General features: G+C 37.0%; 1 protein-coding gene across 8 annotated transcripts in view; it reads left to right on the forward strand.

Moving 5' to 3' along the window:
- Positions 1–21,028, forward strand: part of Usp15 (ubiquitin specific peptidase 15) — an 87,124-nt gene that overhangs the window by 9,436 nt on the left and 56,660 nt on the right. For 7 of the 8 annotated variants that reach the window (XR_004771600.1, XR_004771601.1, XM_027392281.2 and 4 more), the window contains exons 2-4: positions 9,258–9,385; positions 12,456–12,586; positions 17,191–17,317. Coding sequence is in view for 5 of the 8 variants with exons in the window: in XM_027392281.2 (XP_027248082.1) it covers positions 9,258–9,385; positions 12,456–12,586; positions 17,191–17,317 (386 nt within the window). In the remaining 3 variants the exon portion in view is untranslated. Of the gene's footprint in view, positions 1–9,257; positions 9,386–12,455; positions 12,587–17,190; positions 17,318–21,028 lie in introns of those variants that run through there. The other variant, XM_035450537.1, reaches the window with a different exon arrangement.

Below are 21,028 nucleotides of genomic sequence, written 5' to 3' on the forward strand. Positions count from 1 at the left end.
AAAAGTTATACAAAACTAGATGAGAGAATTTATATAGTAAAGGTCAACATTAGTAATTACTATTCCTTTCTTGTTTCTCATGCTTATCCAAACTCTGATGTGAGTTGTGGGGGCCTTTCAGTGGTGGCTTCCATATTTGAGGCATCAGTGAGTGCGTACTTAGCTTCTGGGTGAACAGAACAACAGTCATACTTGGCCTCCTTCTTGAATTCCTTATTTGTCTTAGCTTAGGTTTAAAAATGGGTCACAAAAATTAGTTCTTTCTCACCGATGGAGTTAAGATGCATAGCAGAAAATAGGTTAGAAATGCCTGAACTCTGAAAGATATAAAGAGGCAGTAAACCAGGCCACTTGTTTTCTTGAAAACTACTTCCTAGTTGTCTTTACTAAAACACTGGAGTCTGGTTCTAGAAACAAAGACTTGGTTTATCCTAAAGCATGAGATACCCTGCATGCACACTAGTTCACAAGCCCACAGAGCTTGTTGGGAGGATCAGATACACCCAGGTCTAGTGTCAGAATGGAGAACAAATTTAAGTGAGAAAAATATGAAGCAGAGAGAGAAATCAAACAGCTATTTCAGTAATTTGTGTCACTAAAAATGATGGAAGTGGTGAATCACACAAATATGATATTTTATGGTAATGAAGAGGAGAGCTACAAATGGCTAGAAATGTTCTGAAGGTACCTGGTTACTGCTTACATACTATGGAGCTAGGCTTCTAGCTTAAGAAGTTAAATAACTGGTGGAAAAGTTCATTTAAATGATAATAAAAATTAGTGAATGTGGATGTGAAGATTGGTAAGTTGGGGTTGAGGTGTCTATGGGAGATTTTAGTTGACATGGCTTGTTAGTTGGAAATAACAAGAACCGAGAGCTGTCCCTGCTCTGCAAGTATTGGGATCTCTGGTGTGAGTTACAGTATCCCAGGAGGACACCCAGTGAGAGATGCACAGAGTAGGTCTTGGTGTACTGGCACTCAGATGGGGACAGGCTAAAAACTACCATTTGCACATGCTCATAATAGACTGACAAGTTAAAGTTTTACAGGGTTGGCAGGTTTGTAAATTGTGAGCTGGTTGGGTTTTTCATTTTTTAGTGTGTGTGCCACTGGTGTTGGCATAGGAAGACAGACCTACCATACTAGGTTGGAGAGGCAGTGAAAACGGAGGAAAAAGAAAGTGAAGATTGATTGTAAAAGCCTGTCAGAAAAATGAGACCCAGGAGGCAATGAGTAGGTAAGTTGGGAGTGATAGATGAGAAAAAGAAACCTTTGTTTATATGCTGGTTGAAAAAACCCAGGAGGAGAAGGAAGCTGCCTGTTGGGAAAGTCTCCCAGGAGACAGGGGTGTTAGTTAGGTCATGGAGTTTAAAGAGTTACATTGTCCTTATATAGAAGGAAGAATGACATTGGGAAGGGCAGGTTTTTTTTTTTTTTTTTTAAATAAAGTATCTAGTGAAGCTTATCTACTCACCTAAGGGGTAAGACAGAATTGTCTCGAGAAAATAAGCCCAGGGTTTATCTCCTACAGATATAGGTGCATCTCACCTGTTTCCCTATTCCTACTCCCTGCCCTTGCTGAAGCAGCCACCATTCTGGAGTTAAACTTTTTAAGTGTCTTCATACTTTTACTACATAGCCACAGAGATCTGTAACAGTATTTGTAGCATGTCTTAAATTTTTCTGTGCTTGTACTGTGTGTGCATATGTGTACATTCCCTTAATACAGTTATAATGGGAAGTATCCTTTTGTGGCCTTTTTCATACAACATTGTAATTTTGAGATTTATTCATATTATAACATGTGCTTGTAGTTTTTGTTTAGATTTTTTATGTAAATTTCCATATGAATGGTGCATGTCAGAATTTTCCCCAATTTTCATCATGTTATATTGCCATTAATATTCTTTCCAGTTTATTCTTGTAAATATGAGCAAGAATCTTTATAGGGTAGAATTTAACAGTCTCCCTTGTATAAGACTGTTTGATACATCTTCATCTTTAGTTATTTACGGAAGTTAGGGTTTTTGCTTAGGCTGCAAGCTTCCTTAGCAGCATAGAATTCTTAATTTACTATACATGGTTTTCATGTTTAATATTGACATCTGTATATATTTGTTCAGTTTCACTGAAATGATAAAATGTTTCTTTGTGGTGTTAATTTGTATCCTCCCCCCCCTTACCATGTTGAGTATCTATCTTATCAAGTGTAGAAACTATTCCAATTTCCTGTTCTAGATATTACCTATTTTTCTTTCAATATATATTATATATACATATATATTACATATATACATATATATATACATATATACATATATACATATACATATACATATACATATATATATATATATACATATATATATATATATATATATATATATATATATATATCCTGATCTTTTGTTGGCTAAATGAAGTATAAATGTCTTCTCTGGTCTGTGTCTGATCCCTTTATTTGGTAGTGTCTTTTGCTAAGCAGAAGGTTCTGGGGTCCTGCAAGATGGCTTAGCTTATAAAAGCACTTGCACCCCAAGCTTGCTGTCCTGAGTTCCATCCCTGGATCCCACAGGAGAGGGGAGAATCAGCCCCTAAAAGTCATTCTCTGGCCTTCATGTGCTTGCTCCATGTGTCCATGTGCTTGTGCATGTGCAGGTGAACCCAGGGTGTATCAGGCAGGGGCTCTAACACTTAGTTGTATTCCCAGCCCCTCACATGTATTCATCCATCTATAATTTTTACACCAGCTCTGCTATAACACAGCTTGAGTTTCTATAAACCATCCTGCAATGCAAAGGATCACGAGTAACAATGACTAGGGATGGGGCTGGAGAAACAATGCAGCAGGCAAGAACACTGGCTGCTCTTTCAGAGGACTTGGGGTTGATTCCCAGGAACCACATGGCAGCTCCATGTTTTGTAACTCCAGTTCCAGTGGATCTGGCATTTTCATTAGGCACTGCATGCATATGTTAAACAGACACAAATAAAGGCAAAATACCCATACACATTAAGTAATAAAAAAAATTTAATTATGAGAAGTATAGGATTGAAGTTAGGGTACAACACTCATAATTCTGTCAGTGATACTTTTTTTTCTCTATTATTATTATTATTATTATTATTATTATTATTATTATTATTAATTCAAGTTAGGGAACAGGCTTGTTTCACATGTAATTCCCCTCTCCCTCTCCCTCCCCTCACCCCCATTCCTTCTCCCCACCTCCAACCTACCCCCCACCCCATCCACCCACCACTCCCCAGGCAGGGTAGAGCCCCCAACCGGGGCTCCACCAAGTCCACCAAATCTTCCTGTGCTGGGCCTGGGTCCCTCCCCATGTGTTCAGAGACAGAGTGCATCCCTTCAAGTGGGATGGGCTCTCGAAGTCCCACACACACACCAGGGCAAAACGCCAGTCCACCCCCGGAGGCTCCCAGGAGTGCAGGGGCCTCCCCATTGGCATCCATGATCAGGGGGCTGGATTAGTCCCATACTGGCCTCCCAAAGAGTGTCTGGGGTCGATATGCTTTCCCTTTTTCAGGCCAACTGTTTCTGTGGGTTTCTCCAACCTGGTACAGACCCCTTCGTTCTTCATTCCTCCCTCTCTTCAACTAGGTTCCAGATTTCAGCTCAGTGTATTTCTGTGGATGTCTGTCTCTGCTTCCATCAGCCACTGGATGAGGACTCTAGGATAGCATAGAGAGTAGTCATCACTCTCTATGCTATCCTAGAGTCCTCATCCAGTGATACTTTTTAAAAGCCTTGTAAACGTGATAGTATAGTTTTAATGTTAAGTGGTTAAAAAATATATAAATGCCAAAATAAATAAGAAATTTTATTGTGACAGATGAGATTTGCTTTTAGTTGGAATTGAGAAGTATTACAGCTTGTGGGGTACTATAAATTGATGCAAGGTGGATTTTGCAGCATTCATTGGAATATTTTAATGGCAGGTGAGCAGTATGTGGTTTATAACACATAGTAAATTAAGGCAGATGTTTGAACTGTGGGTACTTATACATTTCTGTAGGCTAACCTAAGTACAAGCAAGTTGTTTTCTGTGTTTACCCGTCTCTCTAGAACACCAGATTTAAGAGCCTTCATTTTCCAGGTCCAGAAGTCTGTTACTTGCTTTTCCCTAGTTCTGTCTGTTTCTACATAAAATACTGCTTACGTGTACAATGCAGTTTCCACTGTGTTCAGATTGGACCCTGGTCTATTACTTTTGTATGGTGATAAGAACTTTTTTGTTTGTTTTGTTTTTCAAGACAGGGTTTCTTGGGCCAGGCGTTGGTGGCGCCGCCTTTAATCCCAGAACTAGGGAGGCAGAGGCAGGCAGATCTCTGTGAGTTCGAGTCCAGCCTGGTCTCCAGAGTGAGTGCCAGGATAGGCTCCAAAGCTACAGAGAGAAACCCTGTCTTGGAAAACAAAACAAAATAAAACAAAAAAAAAAAACAGGATTTCTCTCTGTAGCTTTGGAGCCTGTTCTGCAATTCACTCTGTAGACCTGGCTAGCTTCAAACTCACAAAGATCCACCTGCCTCTGCCTCCTAAGTGCTGGGACCAAAGGCATGCGCCACCACCACCTGGCTCGACAAGAACTTTTTAAGAAGCATTTATTACATTCATTATTGACTTGGAGTAGTATGTGGGCATCCCACAGCACTCATGTGGAAGTCAGAGGACAAGCTGGAGGATTAGTTGTCTTCTTGCACTCTGTAAGTATCAGGGTGGAACTCAGTTTGTCAGGTGTGGTAGGGTATGTCTCCCCACTTAACTATCTCATGGCCATGTGATAAGAACTCTTGACATGAGATCAGCCCTTCAGTACGGTACTATTAACTGTAAGCACAACATACAGCTCATCTGAGCTCAGTCCTCATGCATAACTGAGCCTGTGTAGGTACCAAGCAGCAAGTTATTTCTCTTCTCATGTCCCTTGATATTTACCATCTACTGTCCTTTATTGTGAATATTTTACATACCTCATGTAAGTAGAATCTGGTTTGTTTCATTTAACACAAGTGCTTCTGGTTCATCTGGTTATTATACATAGCAGGATTTCCTTCCTGTTGGAAGTTGAATAACGCTTCATGGGTGTGTTCCACATTTTCTGTAACAGCTCATCAGTCTGCGGACATTTAGGTTTCTGGGTCTTCTTAATGCTGCAGTGAACATGGAAGTGCATATGTGTCTTCAACGTCTTGATATTATGTATCTCAGGAAGTGGGTTGCTGGATCATATATAGTTATTCTATTTTTTTCCTGTTTTGAGGATCCTCCTTACTGTTTCCCACACAATGCACCATTTTGCAATTGCACTTTCTCCGCATCCTCTCCTCTTTGAATTACAGCCATCCTAATAGATAGGAGATGATGTTCTCGATGTCCTTAGGATTCACCTAGGGTTACAGTTGCATCCTAGCTTGTTCAGGTTTCCAAGACATTTCTACACAGTTCTGTAAATAAATCATAGGAACCTACAATAGAAACATAAACATTTTCAAGAGAAACTAATGCTGGAAGCAGTTAAATATCAAAGGGAAAGTCTCTTACAGTATCAGTATATAGGAAGTTGATACTGTTCCATAAATTTCACATTTTCAGTGTAGGGCATTTTAAATTATAATATTAATGGTATTTCAAGTTCTCATTTCTGCTTTTAATGCTATTAGGTATTTAAGACAATTGGTTAGGGTATCTGTATCTCCATTATAAAGGTAAAAGCCAAAAGTACTTAAGAAAGTTAACTGGGGATCAAAGCAAATGTTGACTCCCTAACAAACTTCAATGTAAGTACTTCCAAGTGCCTAGGAACTCATATCCCATCCTCACAAAACTAACCTTCTGAAAATAAAGTAATGAAAAGTTACCCTAATTTTGTTTAATAAAAGAAAAAGCCATGGTAAATGCAAAAAAAAGCTCACATTCAATATTTAATAATAATAATAATAATAATAATAATAATATTAAAACATTTAAATAGAAGGTAGTTTCTCTAGCATAAAAGCATTTATCAAAAACTATAGCAAATTATCTTATCAAATGGTAAAAGTTTAGATAGTCTTGTTAAAAACAAGTATTTATTTCTAGCTGGCTGTGGAAGGCAAGCAGATCTCAGAAGTTCTAAGCCAGCCTGGTCTTCATACCTAGCAGGCAAAGTACACCAGAGTTTTCCAATGGCTTGTCTCAACAAAGATTAGAAAACTATCTACAGCAACAACATTAACTTTTCTATACTGGAGAGAGAGAGGAGGGGGAGAGGGAGAGGGGGGGAGAGAGGCAGAGAGACAGAGAGAGAGAGAGACAGAGAGGAGAGGGAGGAGGGAGAGGGAGGAGAGAGAGAAAGAAGCCCAGTGTGTGGTGGCATATGCCAGTAACACCTGCACTACTGAGGCTGATGCAGGAGGATCCATGAGATCCAGGTGAGACTGGGCTGTATATTTGAGAGAAAAGGAAAAGTTCAAGGGCATTTCTAACAAAATAAAACTAAGGACTCAGACAGTTGGTGAACATGAGATTGTTTGTTTGTTTGTTTGTTTGTTTTTTAATCATCTCTTGTAAACAACCTCAGTGCCCCATTTCATTCAGTGGCTGGATAAAGAAAATGTGATGCAGGAATACAGGGGGATATTGTTCTTCCCTTTACAAAAGGTTAAAATCCTGGAATCTGCAGTAGCAGACATGATATTAAGTAAAATACTGCAGATTCAAGAATGTGAATTACTCAAATGTGAAATCTAAAAGAGTTTAGCAGTTGGGAGTAGGATGCTTACAGAGGCTAGGGAGAGTGATCAGTGGACACTGAGTTGTGTGAACTAAGTGCTGGTGTGCACTTTGGTGCTGTAGAAATGATCATGTACTGTGTATTTCCAGAAGCTAGAAGAAAGCACTTCAAATCTTACAGTAAAGGGATGATCAGTGCTCAAGGGAAGCATGTTTTGCTTATTTAAACATTGCACTGTGACATGTATGGCACATCGCATGGTGCCCATAAACATAGAGGTCCTCTGTCAATTAAAAGAATAAAACTGATCGTTTCTATGCACTAACTACTAAGAACTATACACCATAACTGCTTGGAAACTGATCTTGGTTTGGCTTGGTTTTGAGACAACATGATATGTCTCTCTGGCTTGGCTTGGAAATCCAGGCTTGCCCCATACTTAAAGTCTTCCTGCTTGAGTCTCCTGGATGCTGGGAGTAGAAACACGAGCCACCATGCCTGTCGGGAATGTAAGATGCTTGTAGACACACTGACATCCTTTGTAAGTTTTTCCCATTTTTTCGATTGCCAAGGGTTTTCTTTAATTTTTATCATTTGAATGTTTTTTTGTTTTGTTTTGTTTTGTAAAGTGCTACAGGGATTATTTTCCCATTTTTTTTAAATGTCAGTACTTGACTTCAAATAGTAACTACTTATTTGATAATGAAAATATTTTGTTATCATTAATTAAAGACACTAAATAGTACCTGAGTAATTGAGGAAAAACTCCATCCTTGTGAATCAGAAGACTAGAGCCACAATTCCCCCAAGTTATTCTATTAAGTTCAGTGCAGTTCTAATCAGAATCTCCTTTTTCTGTGTGTGTGGAGGGGTTACCTGATAAGTTTATTTAAAATCCTTTTGAAAACACAAATGGCCACATGTATCTGAGGCAATTAGAACACTAAGCTGAAGCAGTCTTAGGACTAGGGTAATAAAAACACTGTAGACTTGGGACAATGATAAATGCATAGATGAATGAAATAGGGATCATGTCTTGGTGTGACATTTATCTGCAGAGAAAGCAAGTCATATGCTTTAGTATTTTAAATTGCAAAGGAGGAAAAGTCAAATTTGCTTAAATGATCTTATGTATTTATTGGCTTTTAAAAATGAATGTAGGTGGTGAGGATATGAGGTGATCATATTTTCAGTGGAAAATTGTCCTGTATGTTTTTTAATGAATCATATTGTCCTGTATGTTTTTTAATGAAGTTAAATTTTGGAAAATGGATTTACTTAAGAATTCCCACCTTTCAAAGCTCTCCAGTGTGAGCACTCTGAGTTGCATAACTGACTGACAGTGGGAAGGGGCACTGTAGGATTCTTTATATCCACTTTAGAAAAGGAAAGTGCTCATGAATATTCTTTAAGAATTAGAAGGTTTGTTAGGTTGGTGCCTTTGCTTTAGCTATTTTCAGACATAACTGTGGGTTTTTATTTCTCTAGTGCTCTGGGTGGTAATTCAAAAAATGTTAGAATGGTGATCCCTGAAAATGTTCATTACACACAGAGCTGTTAGCCTCTCTGCCGCTGATTTTCTTGCAGGTGAAGCTGGTTAATGTTAGAATAATGTCCCAGAAACTTTATTAGACTGTGTGTGAAGTCAGTACCAAGTGTAGTGTTGAAAATAGTGGTGATAAACTATTTTAAGTTTGATTATAATTAGTATAGTCAATTTTTTTTGTTGTTGTTTTTCAAGACAGGGGGTGGGGGTGGGGGGGGGGGGTTCTCTGTGTCGCTTTGGAGCCTATCCAGGTACTCACTCTGGATACCAGGCTGGCCTCCAACTCACAGAGATCCCCTGTCTCTGCCTCCCGAGTGCTGAGATTAAAGGCATGTGCCACCAACACCTGGCCAGTATAGTCAACTTTTAAAGCCCTTAAGCTTTCCTTTCTTTCAGAAACTCAAAGCATAAAAGATATACATGTATTTGTAGGTTTCTAGTAGAGCCAATTTTATACTCCTATCTTTTCACATTGTGCCTTACATTTTTGATTGGTGTGTGTGTATATGTGTGTGTGTATATATACATATATATACATATATATGTAGTTTGATTGACACATTGGTGTGTGTATGTATATGTGTATATGCATATGTATATATATGTATATACATATATATGTGTTTTTCTTGAATTTTTATCATTTGAATGCTTTTGTTAAGTGCTATGGGGATTGTTGTTCCATTTTTATGTCAGTACTTGACTTCAAGTAGTAACTTCTTATTTAACAATGAAAATATTTTGTACAAATGAAGTCTTTCCTTCCAAGTAGTAATGACAGTGCGACTGTAGTAATTGCAGACTATTTCTGTTCTTGGTGGCTTTGAAGAATATATATATATATATACATATATATATATATATGTATATATATATATATTCTCTAATACAAAATGAAATAGCAAAAGTAGATTGATCTGTTGGTATTTTTGTATTTCCAGGTGTTTTATTTAACCAGTTTCTTTTCTTTTATAGGTATCTAGTAGATAGTCGCTGGTTCAAACAGTGGAAAAAGTATGTTGGCTTTGACAGTTGGGATAAATACCAAATGGGAGATCAAAATGTCTATCCTGGACCCATTGACAACTCTGGACTTCTCAAAGGTATTATTTTCTGCAGTCAAGTTGTAAATGTGTTGATTTAATGACCGAATGCCCATGGGTGAAACGTGGGGAATGTTAACGCAAATAAACTGGTAGAGATTCACTGCAGGCGTGGTGTGGCGAGCAGCACACATCTGTACCCTGGACAAGAGGCCAAAGCAGAAGAATCTAACTTTAAGTTAGCCTTGGAGACATAAGGAGATGCTTTCAGAAAGGGAAAGGAAAAGATGTTTTTTATTTGCAGATTGTTCTGTAATTATTTGTTATGTATTTGGTGCATTTCTCTTTTGTATTTATGACATGATCATTTCTCTTTTGGATTTATGATATGATCGTGATTTAGGATTCAAAGGTTAAACTGAAGAATGTAAATTATAAAGCACTTATTTTACTGTTTTGGGGAAATGATAAAGCACACATTGTTTTCCTAATGAACGTGTGACATATTTTCAAAGTTAGTCATCACCAGTATCTGTTTACATTCTTGACTTCTTGCACTGTCCTACAACCCTCATACTTGCCGGCGCTTCTCTTCATCTTATTATATTTAAAGAAAATAAATCATAAGCACCAGCCCTCCCACTTACCGTCAAATTGGAGTCAGAGGGACTAGATCCACATACCTGAAATATCTAAAACCCTGACAAGCACGAAAAGGACTCAGTACATGGTTTCTAGTTTGATCCCAGGAACCCACATAAAAGTAGAAAGAGATAACTGACTGCACAGAGTTAGTCTCTAAACTTTGTATGTGATCCACACTGTGTGCATACACAGTGGCAACCACAGTAATATATTTTGAATTTTTTTTGGAAAGATTATATAATGGTAAAATGTCTCCATTTAAGAGACAGATAATAAAGAATATGTATTTAGCTTCCTGGTTTCAGTGTGGTTAGTCTCTAAGCGCCACACATGACCATGTTACCAGTGTTTTACCTCACCTGGAGCACTGCATGGACAAGACTAGTTTTGATGTCTGAGAGCTGTTAACAGGAAAATACATGGTTGACTTCTGTACTCCAAATGCTTTGTGAGATTAAGAGAAGTGCAAATCTGAGGCTTTAATACCAGGGAGGCTAGTGAGGAATGAGGCACCTCCCAGCATCCTGGCTTGTTGGTAATAGCTAAGGAAGGGACTGGGTTTTGTCTTGGTTCCTTATGTGTCTGAACTGGTGTGCTTTGGATGCCTAGAAGTGAAGAGCAAAGGAAAACAAGTAAGGATCTTGCTTTAGTTGCCATGGCCCTCCAGTGTTAGGAGGTATTGCAGAATGGGGTGGTGGTTCCCCACAGTAAAGGAGCAAAATAAGCCTGTATCCGTGTGCCTGTGTGAAGGGCTGGTTTCTGATGTATCTCACTCGAGGTGCTACTGGGACCAGCTAAGTTAGAAAGGGAATTTAAAATAAAAAAGGCATGAAGTAAGGTTCAGACCATGACACTGTCCACAGAAGGAACAAGAGGAGTAGAGTGTGTCTCCAGTATTCTGGCCTTTGGTGTTTATAGAGTGCCTCCAGTATTCTGACCTGTGATGTGTATAGGGTGTGCCTCCAGTATTCTGACCTGTGGTGTGTATAATGTTGTGAGTTAGAGGAACAGAATGTGGGGTCTTGCACAGAATTAAACAGTAAACAAATGAGTCCTTGCAATTGATAATCTCCATGTGAAGGACAGAAAAAGTTTGAAAGACTCTCAGAATCTCTAGCCAGGTTGATGGGTGTATATGAACAGCATTTACCTAAATGGACCATATTCTGCATCATAAAACCTGTCTCAGTAAAGTTAGAAGTATTCAAATTATACCCAGTGCTCTATCTGCATGTACACCTTTATGCTAGGAGAGGGCACTAGATCCCACTATAAATGGTTGTGAGCCACCGTGTGGTTGTTGGGAATTGAACTCAGGACCTGTGAACTCAGCAGCCACTGCTCTAAACTGCTAAGTCATCTCTCCAGCCCCTCTGGGTATATTCTTATAATAAAGACACCCATCTTGCAGAGTTGTTTACAGAATTCACAATAGTGTGTCTGCCATAGCTATCTGCTGTGTGATGTCTCATAGTACATTTTGCTTACTTAGTATATATATCGTTTCCTCATCTTTGGAGTTTCTGAAAATATATTTCAAATTGTATTTTCACTTTACAACCACAGCTTAAAAGCCTGTGTTTAAAGTTAATACTCAGAGCTGGTAAGATGACTGACCTGGTAAAGGTACTAGACACCAGGACTGAGGATCTGAATTCAACCACTGGGACCCAGGTGATGGAAGGAGAGAGCACACTCCCACAAGTTGTCCTTCTCTCTAGGTGTACCATGACACGTGTGTGACTATACCATAGGTGTACTGTGACATGTGTGAATATACTATAGTTGTACCATTCATGACACGTGTGAATATACCATGCATGCACAATAAACATAATCATTTTTAGCTAGTACCCGTTTTACTACTTCTATTGAAGATCATGTAAAATTCAACTTTCCAGTTTTTGTTTCTATATAAAACATAGCTTTCTCAAAGTTCAGAAATCCACAGGTGAATGCTAAAAGGACAAGAGCTCTATTATTACCATCTTGAGCATTTTTCTGCAGGAATAGTACATTCTTATCATAGAAATGCCACAGAGAGCAGTGCTCCTCCTCTGATGGATAAAGTCAGCTTAGGGCAAGAAAACCCCTTCAGGTTAATTAGAAGTTACTGAGCTGGCTCTCCTTCAGGGTGCTTTGGAAACTCAATTACCAGTTAATAGATGAGTCCCAGAATGGGACAGTGACATTGCTGTGACTCAAGAAATTGTTCCTAGATCTCTGCCCTGAACTACACAAAAGTTCTTAGTTTACCTTAGACATGTTAAAGCATTTCAGAATGAGAAGTACTATACACACCATGGTTTTAGAATTGGAAGTGAATCCCAATTATGGGTCTTCTGGAGTAAAGCAGACAGATGCTTTACAAAATAACTTTAAAGTCTTTATCGTGAGTCTCAGTTGTCTGTAGTGTGTGTGAGACAGTGTATTGAGAGATGGTACTGTTTCCCGTTCTGCACTGAGCTTGCTTTTCCCATTGTAGATGGCGATGCCCAGTCACTTAAGGAGCACCTTATCGATGAGTTGGATTACATACTGCTGCCGACTGAGGGCTGGAATAAACTTGTCAGCTGGTACACGCTGATGGAAGGCCAAGAGCCAATAGCGAGAAAGGTATATTTGAGAGTAACTGAGTATAAATGTATTGTTAAGTAGCTCACATTGGTAACAGTGTATTCTGAAGCCTTCTTAACTCATCCTAGGAGAAATCCTAGGGAAACATTCCTTGCACTGGATACTAATAGCTGCTAGCATACATAGAAACTACCTATATTCTCATCGTTCTAAGAGCAATACTTAGGATTAATTGGTTAACACAGAATTAATGTCTTTATTTTATAGTTGAGGACGTGAGGACCTCACGTTTATCTATATATACTGTTTTTTTTAAGACAATTTAAAAAATAAACTAAAAGGTGAAGAAATGTTTTTTGCAACATAAAATACTCTAAAATGAAAATGTAAACTTTTTCCATCTTTTTTAAAGTTTTACAATTATAGTCTAGAAATACTAAAAATAGCATTTTGGAACTAAAATTGGCATTACTCTAGAATACCAAACTTCAAGATAAATAAGCTGACTGTATTTGTCTATTGAATAATTTATTCTGATTTGTGTAATATGAATATAGGTCTATTTGTTTTGCCATTCTTGGAGAATTGAGTGCCCTGACATGCTGACAGATAGCCTTTTACGTGGGAAATGGCACTGCAACAAAAACTTCATTGTTGTAAAAGCATTTCTTTATTTTTTTTTGATAATTTCATATGAATGTATACACAATGTATTGTGAATGTATTCACCCCGTTACCCTCTTACCCTCTTGTCCCCCCAAACTCACTTCTTTTGGGGCGTGGGGTTCAAGACAGGGTTTCTCTGTGACTTTGGAGGTTGTCCTAGAACTAGTTCTTGTAGACCAGGCTGGTCTCGAACTCACAGAGATCTGCCTGCCTCTGCCTCCCGGGTGCCAAAACTCACTTCTTAAAGGAAAGTGTGTTGAGTATTACGCTTTCTTATACCTGGAGCACATTGTACACTACAAGTTTCAGTATAGTACTAGGTCCACCAACAAATTCATTGCCTTTTTAAAATTCTTAGTCTTTTTAAAAGGACTTACTGAAATTTGGTTTTTCAAAACTTAAGGACATTAAAATAAAAGAATCATGGGAAGTTCACATACTTATAAAGAAAAGTTTGAGAAGTCTGTTAGAAGGTCATTCATTTGTTTTTAATTAGGTAAATGCAAATTTTTCAGCATGTATTTTTCAAATTTTAATATACATAAAATTGCCCGGAATCCTTCTTAGAGATGTATCTTCCGTCCACATTAACTGAGTAGGTCTAAGAAACTGCATTTTACTCTACCCTAAGTTACTGATATAAAGTTGCTTCAAGAAGTAAACATAGTAACAACTCTTACAGAGTCTGGTGACCAGCTCTGGATTCTATCACTCTCTGGCTACATTAAAGAATCTGTGATACATATACAAAAGTGACTCAGTTTTTAAACTTCCTCAATTTTAGTATCAGGCACTCTGCTTTAAAAACAAGCTAACCAGAAAACAATGGAAATATGCAAGAGATGCAGTTAGCCAAACTAGATAAGTGACAGTAGAGATAGACTCCAAAGGAATAGTTAATGATGACAGTAGATTTAGTATGCTCAAAAAATAAATAATTGAAAGTAGTGTAAAACTATTAAACAAGATCCTGGCATTTCTGAAACTAATAATAATAATATACTTTACATTTGAATATAATGGGAAAGAGAACTGAAAAGTGAATTTTAAGCCAATTGATGTTAGCAGAAAATAGGCAGTGTGGAATTTATACTAAGGAACAGAATGTCTTTAAAAAGTGAAGTTGCACTTGGTATAGTGACTACATTTAGTATAAGTGCATATTATTAGACTCTTAGGAGAGACAGGGAGTGGGCAGGTAGAACTGATGCCTTAAAAGGGAATAGCTGAAGTTGTTCCCAAGCTGAGAAGGTACCAAATTATAGTCAGGAAACACTGATTCTCAGACTGAAATACTATAAACATATAGTCAAAAGTGAACAAGAAAAAAAGATACATTGTCCTCAAAAAGAGTAAGTCAAAGAAATGGTTTCCCAGCAGAAACAGTGGAGGCCAGGAAGCAGTATAGTATTTTCAGTACATTACAAGAAAATAACTGCCAATCCAGGATTGTGGGAAGGGTCCTTCAAAAAGGAGAAGAAAATAGAAAGACCTGAATTCTTTATCCTCCTGTATCTTTTCCTGATGCTAATACCCTCGTTTGAGAATACTGGTGTGTTCGCCTACACCTGGTGTTGACATATTTTAAGATTAGGTTATGGGAGATCCTGTAGTGTATATATCTCAAGTGTCTCTGTCATGGAGAACTGAACTGCACAGGTCAAGAACATGTGTGTACTCCAGGAAGAGACCCTTCTGGTCAGTAAAAGTGGACTATCAGTTCTAAGTGAGTCTTTCAGATAACTGAAGCTTGACAGAAACTTTATGAGAAATCTCAACCTAGGTCAGCATAGCTAAACTGCTCACGGATTTTTGATCCTCAGAAATGCTGTTAGGTGTTTGTAGTTAGTAAAGTCTTAATGTATTTCATCATGTATCAGTAGGTTGTTAATATTAGTTTAGATAACTGGATGCTGTAGTATTAACAAACAGGTGGCTTTGGCTGTACAGTGATCAGAAGGTGTAAAACATGAGTATCAATAAAAGCCTAAAAGGCCATGAGCAGACTGAGAATTTGGGGATTGAGGAGGGTACCAGTGAAGACTTAAGGAAAAGTAGGAAGGTCTTAGGAACTATAGGAATGTGATCTTTGTTGGAAATGTCTCTACTATAAACAGAAAGATTTAAAAAATGTATCATGAATTTAATGATTTGCCAAAATGGTGCCTAACATCCACTTGTTCCTATACTATAGTCTGTGTATAAAGATGATAAGCAAAAAATAGTGTTTAAATATAGCAGAGAGCAAATAAGTTACTAGTTTAAAATATAACCTTAGTAATGTTAGAGCCAAAGCTTGAGCTATCTCATGTCTCACAGAAATATTTTACAAAACCTGCTAGGAATTAAGGAGGCAATTTTCTTCATAATATTCCCTGGTAAATTGATCAAATCCTGGGTCACCAGACAAATTCACAAAATGTCAGATGGTGGGAGTTACCCCTCCTGGGGTTAAGCTAGAAATTAGTAACAAAGAGACACTTGATCTCCAATTATTTACAGTAGTACAATGTTAAATATTCAAAACCAGAGAAGACATAAAAATCAAAATTTAAAGTAATGTTTAAGCCAGACATGGTTCCTGCTGACATATGCCTATAATCTCAATAATCAGTATTTGGGAGGTGGAGATGGGCTAGCTTAGGTTACATAGTGAAACTGTTTGCATTTCTACAAACAAAAGAAAAGGGAATAGGTCAAGTCATTCTTAGGACCTTTACAACTATAATGCAAATATTGGGAGAAATATTGAAAATCAGTTTTCTCAGGTTAAGAAAAGGAAATTTGATTTTAGTGAAGAAATACTGCATTGTGGACCTAAATGAAGTTAAACAAAAATTATAGCGTGTAGTATCTTAGGATTTTATTCAAATATGAGTCCCAGTCCCAAAGTTTGTTAGTAAGGATATTTAATTCCTAGCTTTTTTTTTACTATCAAATAGCTGTAAGAAAATCTTATAGAAACTCAGTATATTGTTACATTCTTAAACAGTTTAACTGTGTTAAGAGGGGTAAGGCATCTTAGAACTTAAAAGTTTTGCACTGTAAGTTATTAAACTCACATGTGAGATATACAATGTATAAAACTGTTATAAAGATTTGCAACAAACATGATTAAGAGAACATATCTGGGAAAGTAAAGTCCTGTTGGATTATACAAGGAACTCAAGATAAACTATTTAAAAGCCCTTGGTTGAAACAGTTTTTCCTAAAAGCAAAAGAGGAATTTGTGATTCCTGTACTGCGTTTGCTATGAGCCTGCTGATTCGTGTAAGTCCTTCGAGCCTCCCTTTTGCCATATCTGTCTAATGTATCACATATCAGGCCAGTGCCTATTTTCAGAAACAGTGTTCATGACTGACATCCTACAGTTAACCTTTAGAAGAGCAAAAGAAAATATACTCATTTAAAAGGTGAACCTAATATATAAATATTTTATCATCTTATACTTTATTGCTTTTGCATGCTTGACTGCTTTTGTTTATTTTGCTTGTGTGCTGCATAGATTTACTAAGTACTCATTTAAAGGTCAGACAAAGTCATTTTAGAATGAAACGAATATATCTATTACAGGGACAGAGCAGTCATTTTAAAAGACACAGTTTAGCGTAAATAGTAGTAACAGACCTTGTATATAGAATTACACAAAGCTTTTTAAGTTCTCTGTGTCAGAGTACTGTTAAAAAGGTAGGCATTTGTCTGTATGTTTATTCAGAGCTGTATGTGAAATTGTACAGAGAAAATCAGTGTACAGTCATTTTAATTAAACTCAGGTAAATTGTTTATGGCATACCAGAATATTAACAAATTATAATGCCTTTTTAAACTGTTAATGCTTTAAGTTGTTTATAGTAGCTAATTATATTTCACTGGGTATCTAGTTTTTCTGAAGCTTTGTTAAAGACATGTATTACTATGAGAAACAACTACATTGATAGAATTCATACTAATTTTTTTTTGTTTTGTTTTTGTTTAAGGTGGTAGAACAGGGTATGTTTGTAAAGCACTGCAAAGTAGAAGTATATCTCACAGAATTGAAGCTCTGTGAAAATGGAAACATGAACAATGTTGTAACTCGGAGATTTAGCAAAGCTGACACAATAGGTAATGTAAGATCCTGTCCCAAATCCTGTCCTGTTTTTAGATACTTAGTTGTGATTCTTGGTTGTAGTGTGCTGTGGTGCTAATCTGTTCAGAGCTATATTCATAGACATTGGGGAATCCCAGCTTCCATGCATGTGTCGTAGCTTATAGGTGACTGACTTGTTTCTCACTATGTTTATTAAATGAGTTTCATGATTGTGCCACTTTTAAGAAAATCAATTTTTAGTACTTGAAAATTTGCATGCCCTTTTTATAACAGCAAAATATAAATTTAAGTAGACCTTTAAATGAAGCATGTTTAAATAAAACTTGGTCAAGTGTGGAGGGAAAAAAGTCAATTAGTATTTCCTTCATCCAGGTAAGTAGCTAAGACAGAGGGCCTGGTGTTTTTATAGCATATTGAGGGGGTTTGTTAATGAGTAAGCTTGAAAAACATAGTCTCAGCTTCACTATAGTCTTGTATAAATCTTGACAATGAATTGAACACATTAATTAGTACATATTATTATACATGCTAATAGGTTTAATTATGAAATGTTCATACAATGACATATTCACCCCCATTAGCCTGTCCTCTGATACCTTCATTATAATGCAGTGTTAACAGATAAAAACACATATTCAAATAAAGTATTTAAAAGATAGTAGTAACAGTGATCTTATTGGAAAATACAAACAAACTTAACATGCCAAAGAGATTAGCAAATTGTGAGGTTCTGCACTGTGTAAGAGCTCCTGATTTGAGCTAGTCACTAAGAGCACTGATTGGAAGTAAATAAGGGGTGATAGCTGCACTGTAGCCATGGATATAGGGATAAGTATTTAGAAGGTAGCCCGACCAGTTTAGCAAAATAGTAATAATAAATCATCACGTAGGGTCGGTGACCTCTTCTACCACAGGTTTGTTTTTGGCCAGGTTTACAGCACTAAGCATGAGTTTCCTTTAACAATCAGGTTTTAAATATGATAGCTATTGGTTACCCACAGCTGCATGATGTTCTTATGCTATTACACTCAAGGGCATATCATGGTTGGGTAAGGCTGTTGGAAACTTCTCTCCCAGAAACCTGAATATCACCACTAGAGATCAATAGCTAATTGGGATATAAATAACTGCATCTTAATATAATTATAATCATAAATCTCTAGCAAGTTATAAATTTTCATTTTAACAGAAATATTATAGAAATATGAGTCCATCAAAAACCTTTTTATAGATTTCACTTAGAAATCTCAGGAAATCAGGACCTTATTTTAATTTCTGCATTGAAAACAACCATTAGGAAGTTTTTATATTAAATACTATATAAAAATTTATAGGTGATAAATGTAACTTAATTATTTAACAGAATATCTATTTCAGCAAGTTTGATCTGACATAGATTTTAACCCATATACTTTAAGTATCCTAATACTACTTTTTAAGGGTACAGACATTGAATATATATGTCTCTCTCTTTTTTTTTTTTTTTTTTGGTTTTTTGAGACAGGGTTTCTCTTGGCTTTGGAGGCTGTCCTGGAACTAGCTCTTGTAGACCAGGTTGGTCTCGAACTCACAGAGATCCACCTGCCTCTGCCTCCCGAGTTCTGGGATTAAAGGCGTGCGCCACCACCGCCCGGTGAATATGTCTTAATATTGTTAGTGAACTTAATTTTTGGTAACTTGAAATTTCTTACTGTTAATGGATGTTCTTCAAACTACTTGGAATTAGGATAACAAGCAAAAGATGGGTGTGTGTGTTGTGGTGATATATTGTTTATGATCTAATAAATCCACTGGAGATCAAAATACAAAGCTAGCCACAGCCATAGAGGCCAGGCATGATGACGCACACCTTTAATCCCAGGACTCACAGACAGAGGCAAGCGGATCTCTGTTAGTTAAAGGCCACACTGAGCTACATGAAATTGATCCAGTCTAAAGAGAAACAGCTCACACAAAGATGATCTGGCACTTGAGATGACATGCCTTTAATCCCAGCACTATGGAGGTAGAGACAAGAGTGATATGGGCTGGGCAGAGAGAGGAATATAAGGCAGGAGGAGACAGGAACTCAGAGGATTGCAGTCTGAGACTTGGTGGAGAGCAGTGCAGTAACACTGAGGATTCATGAAGACAGGATCACCCATTTTGGTCTGAGGTAGAGGTATACTAGCTGGCTGTTTTGCTTCTCTGATCTTTACCTTGAACCCCAATATCTGTCTCTTGGTTTTTATTATTCGTATTACAGTGTGTTAATCCCTTTGGTCTTTAAAAAACAAACAAACAAAAAACTTGATTGAAACTGATTTTTTAAAAACTATTAAATTGTCTGCCCAGAGTTAGGAAATTAAACCCCATTTTTGTATTTTGCTAAATTAATGAAACATTCTGTTTTCAGCTCCCACTACCCACATGGTAGTAAAATAACAGATAGTTTTCAATAGTGTAGAGTATTAGGGGTAAGATACTTGCCCTTGACTGTGTGACTCTAAACTGCTGTTAACTGGGCACTGAGTGTGCTCCAGTAAGATAAAATTCAACTTCACATATTTGAGGATAACCACTAAGGACATATTTGTTCTAAGCCTTCTAAAAAATGCTTTCTTAATAAAAATTAATAAACTTGGTTGACAGTCTTAACTAAATATTCCTACCAGAAATGTTTTTCACAGTTTTCTTTTATATGTATTTTAAAAAATGTTTGTTTACTTCATGAAGTAATAGGGTCAGAGTGATATGTGGAAAAATAAATGCTTAGTTCCTTGAAATTAATTTCCATTGATTAATGTCATATACACAATTCCAGATACTGGTTCCTATAATTGTCTTTTACCTTCATTATCTTGTTGGTTTTTTATTTGTTCCATTTGTTTGTTTTTAGAATAGGTTACTGTAAATAGGCAGGACAGCAGGCTAAGGAGAATTGAAAGGAATGACAGCCATTATTTTTAGCTTATACTTGCCATCTCAGTTAACACACATTGTTTTCTGGCCTCTACTTTATTGATTCTCCTGGGCTCATTGACAATATTGCGCCAGTGCTAAAACCCTCTCCCCGCCTCTCTGTCTCTGATGAGTTCCTCATTGCCAAGTTGAGTGATAATTTAAAAGTCTCCCATTTTCTTAATCCACCAGCAGAATTGAACATAGTACACTACTTGTCTAGAAACACCACCATATCCTTGATCTGAAAATATTGGTATCTCCATGCTTAGCCCTTGGGCCTCCTCTTACTTATTTATTCATTTATTTATTTAATCTATTTTCCTGACTTAAAATATTTTATTAGTGTTCAGCTGAACACTCTTAATTCCAGTTTCAGCCACCTTTCTCTTTATTTGTGTCTAATTATACATAAAGTTAAACTTTTCTTCCTTACCCTCAAAGCCACCTTCACGGTCTTCCTGTCTTGATAGTTAATTGCCTCCTCTTATAGTTGTTCAAGTAAAAACTGTGGTTGTGTTAGGATGGTGAGATGGCTCAGCAGGTAAGGTTGCAGCCACACCTGACAATCTGAGTTCCATCACTGGAGCACACGTGGTGGAGAAAGAGAACAAGTTCATTTAGGCTGACCTCTGGTGCCAATGCCCATGCATGCACACACAAATAAATAAATAAACACTAGATAAATGTAACAATTGTCTTTATTTTATAATTTTATAAAAAGAAACCTGTAAGAAAAATAAAATGGAATGTTTGGGTTTGTTTTTGCCATCCTACACATAATC

The sequence above is a fragment of the Cricetulus griseus genome, assembly GCF_003668045.3.
Source record: "Cricetulus griseus strain 17A/GY chromosome 1 unlocalized genomic scaffold, alternate assembly CriGri-PICRH-1.0 chr1_0, whole genome shotgun sequence".
NCBI lineage: Eukaryota > Metazoa > Chordata > Mammalia > Rodentia > Cricetidae > Cricetulus > Cricetulus griseus.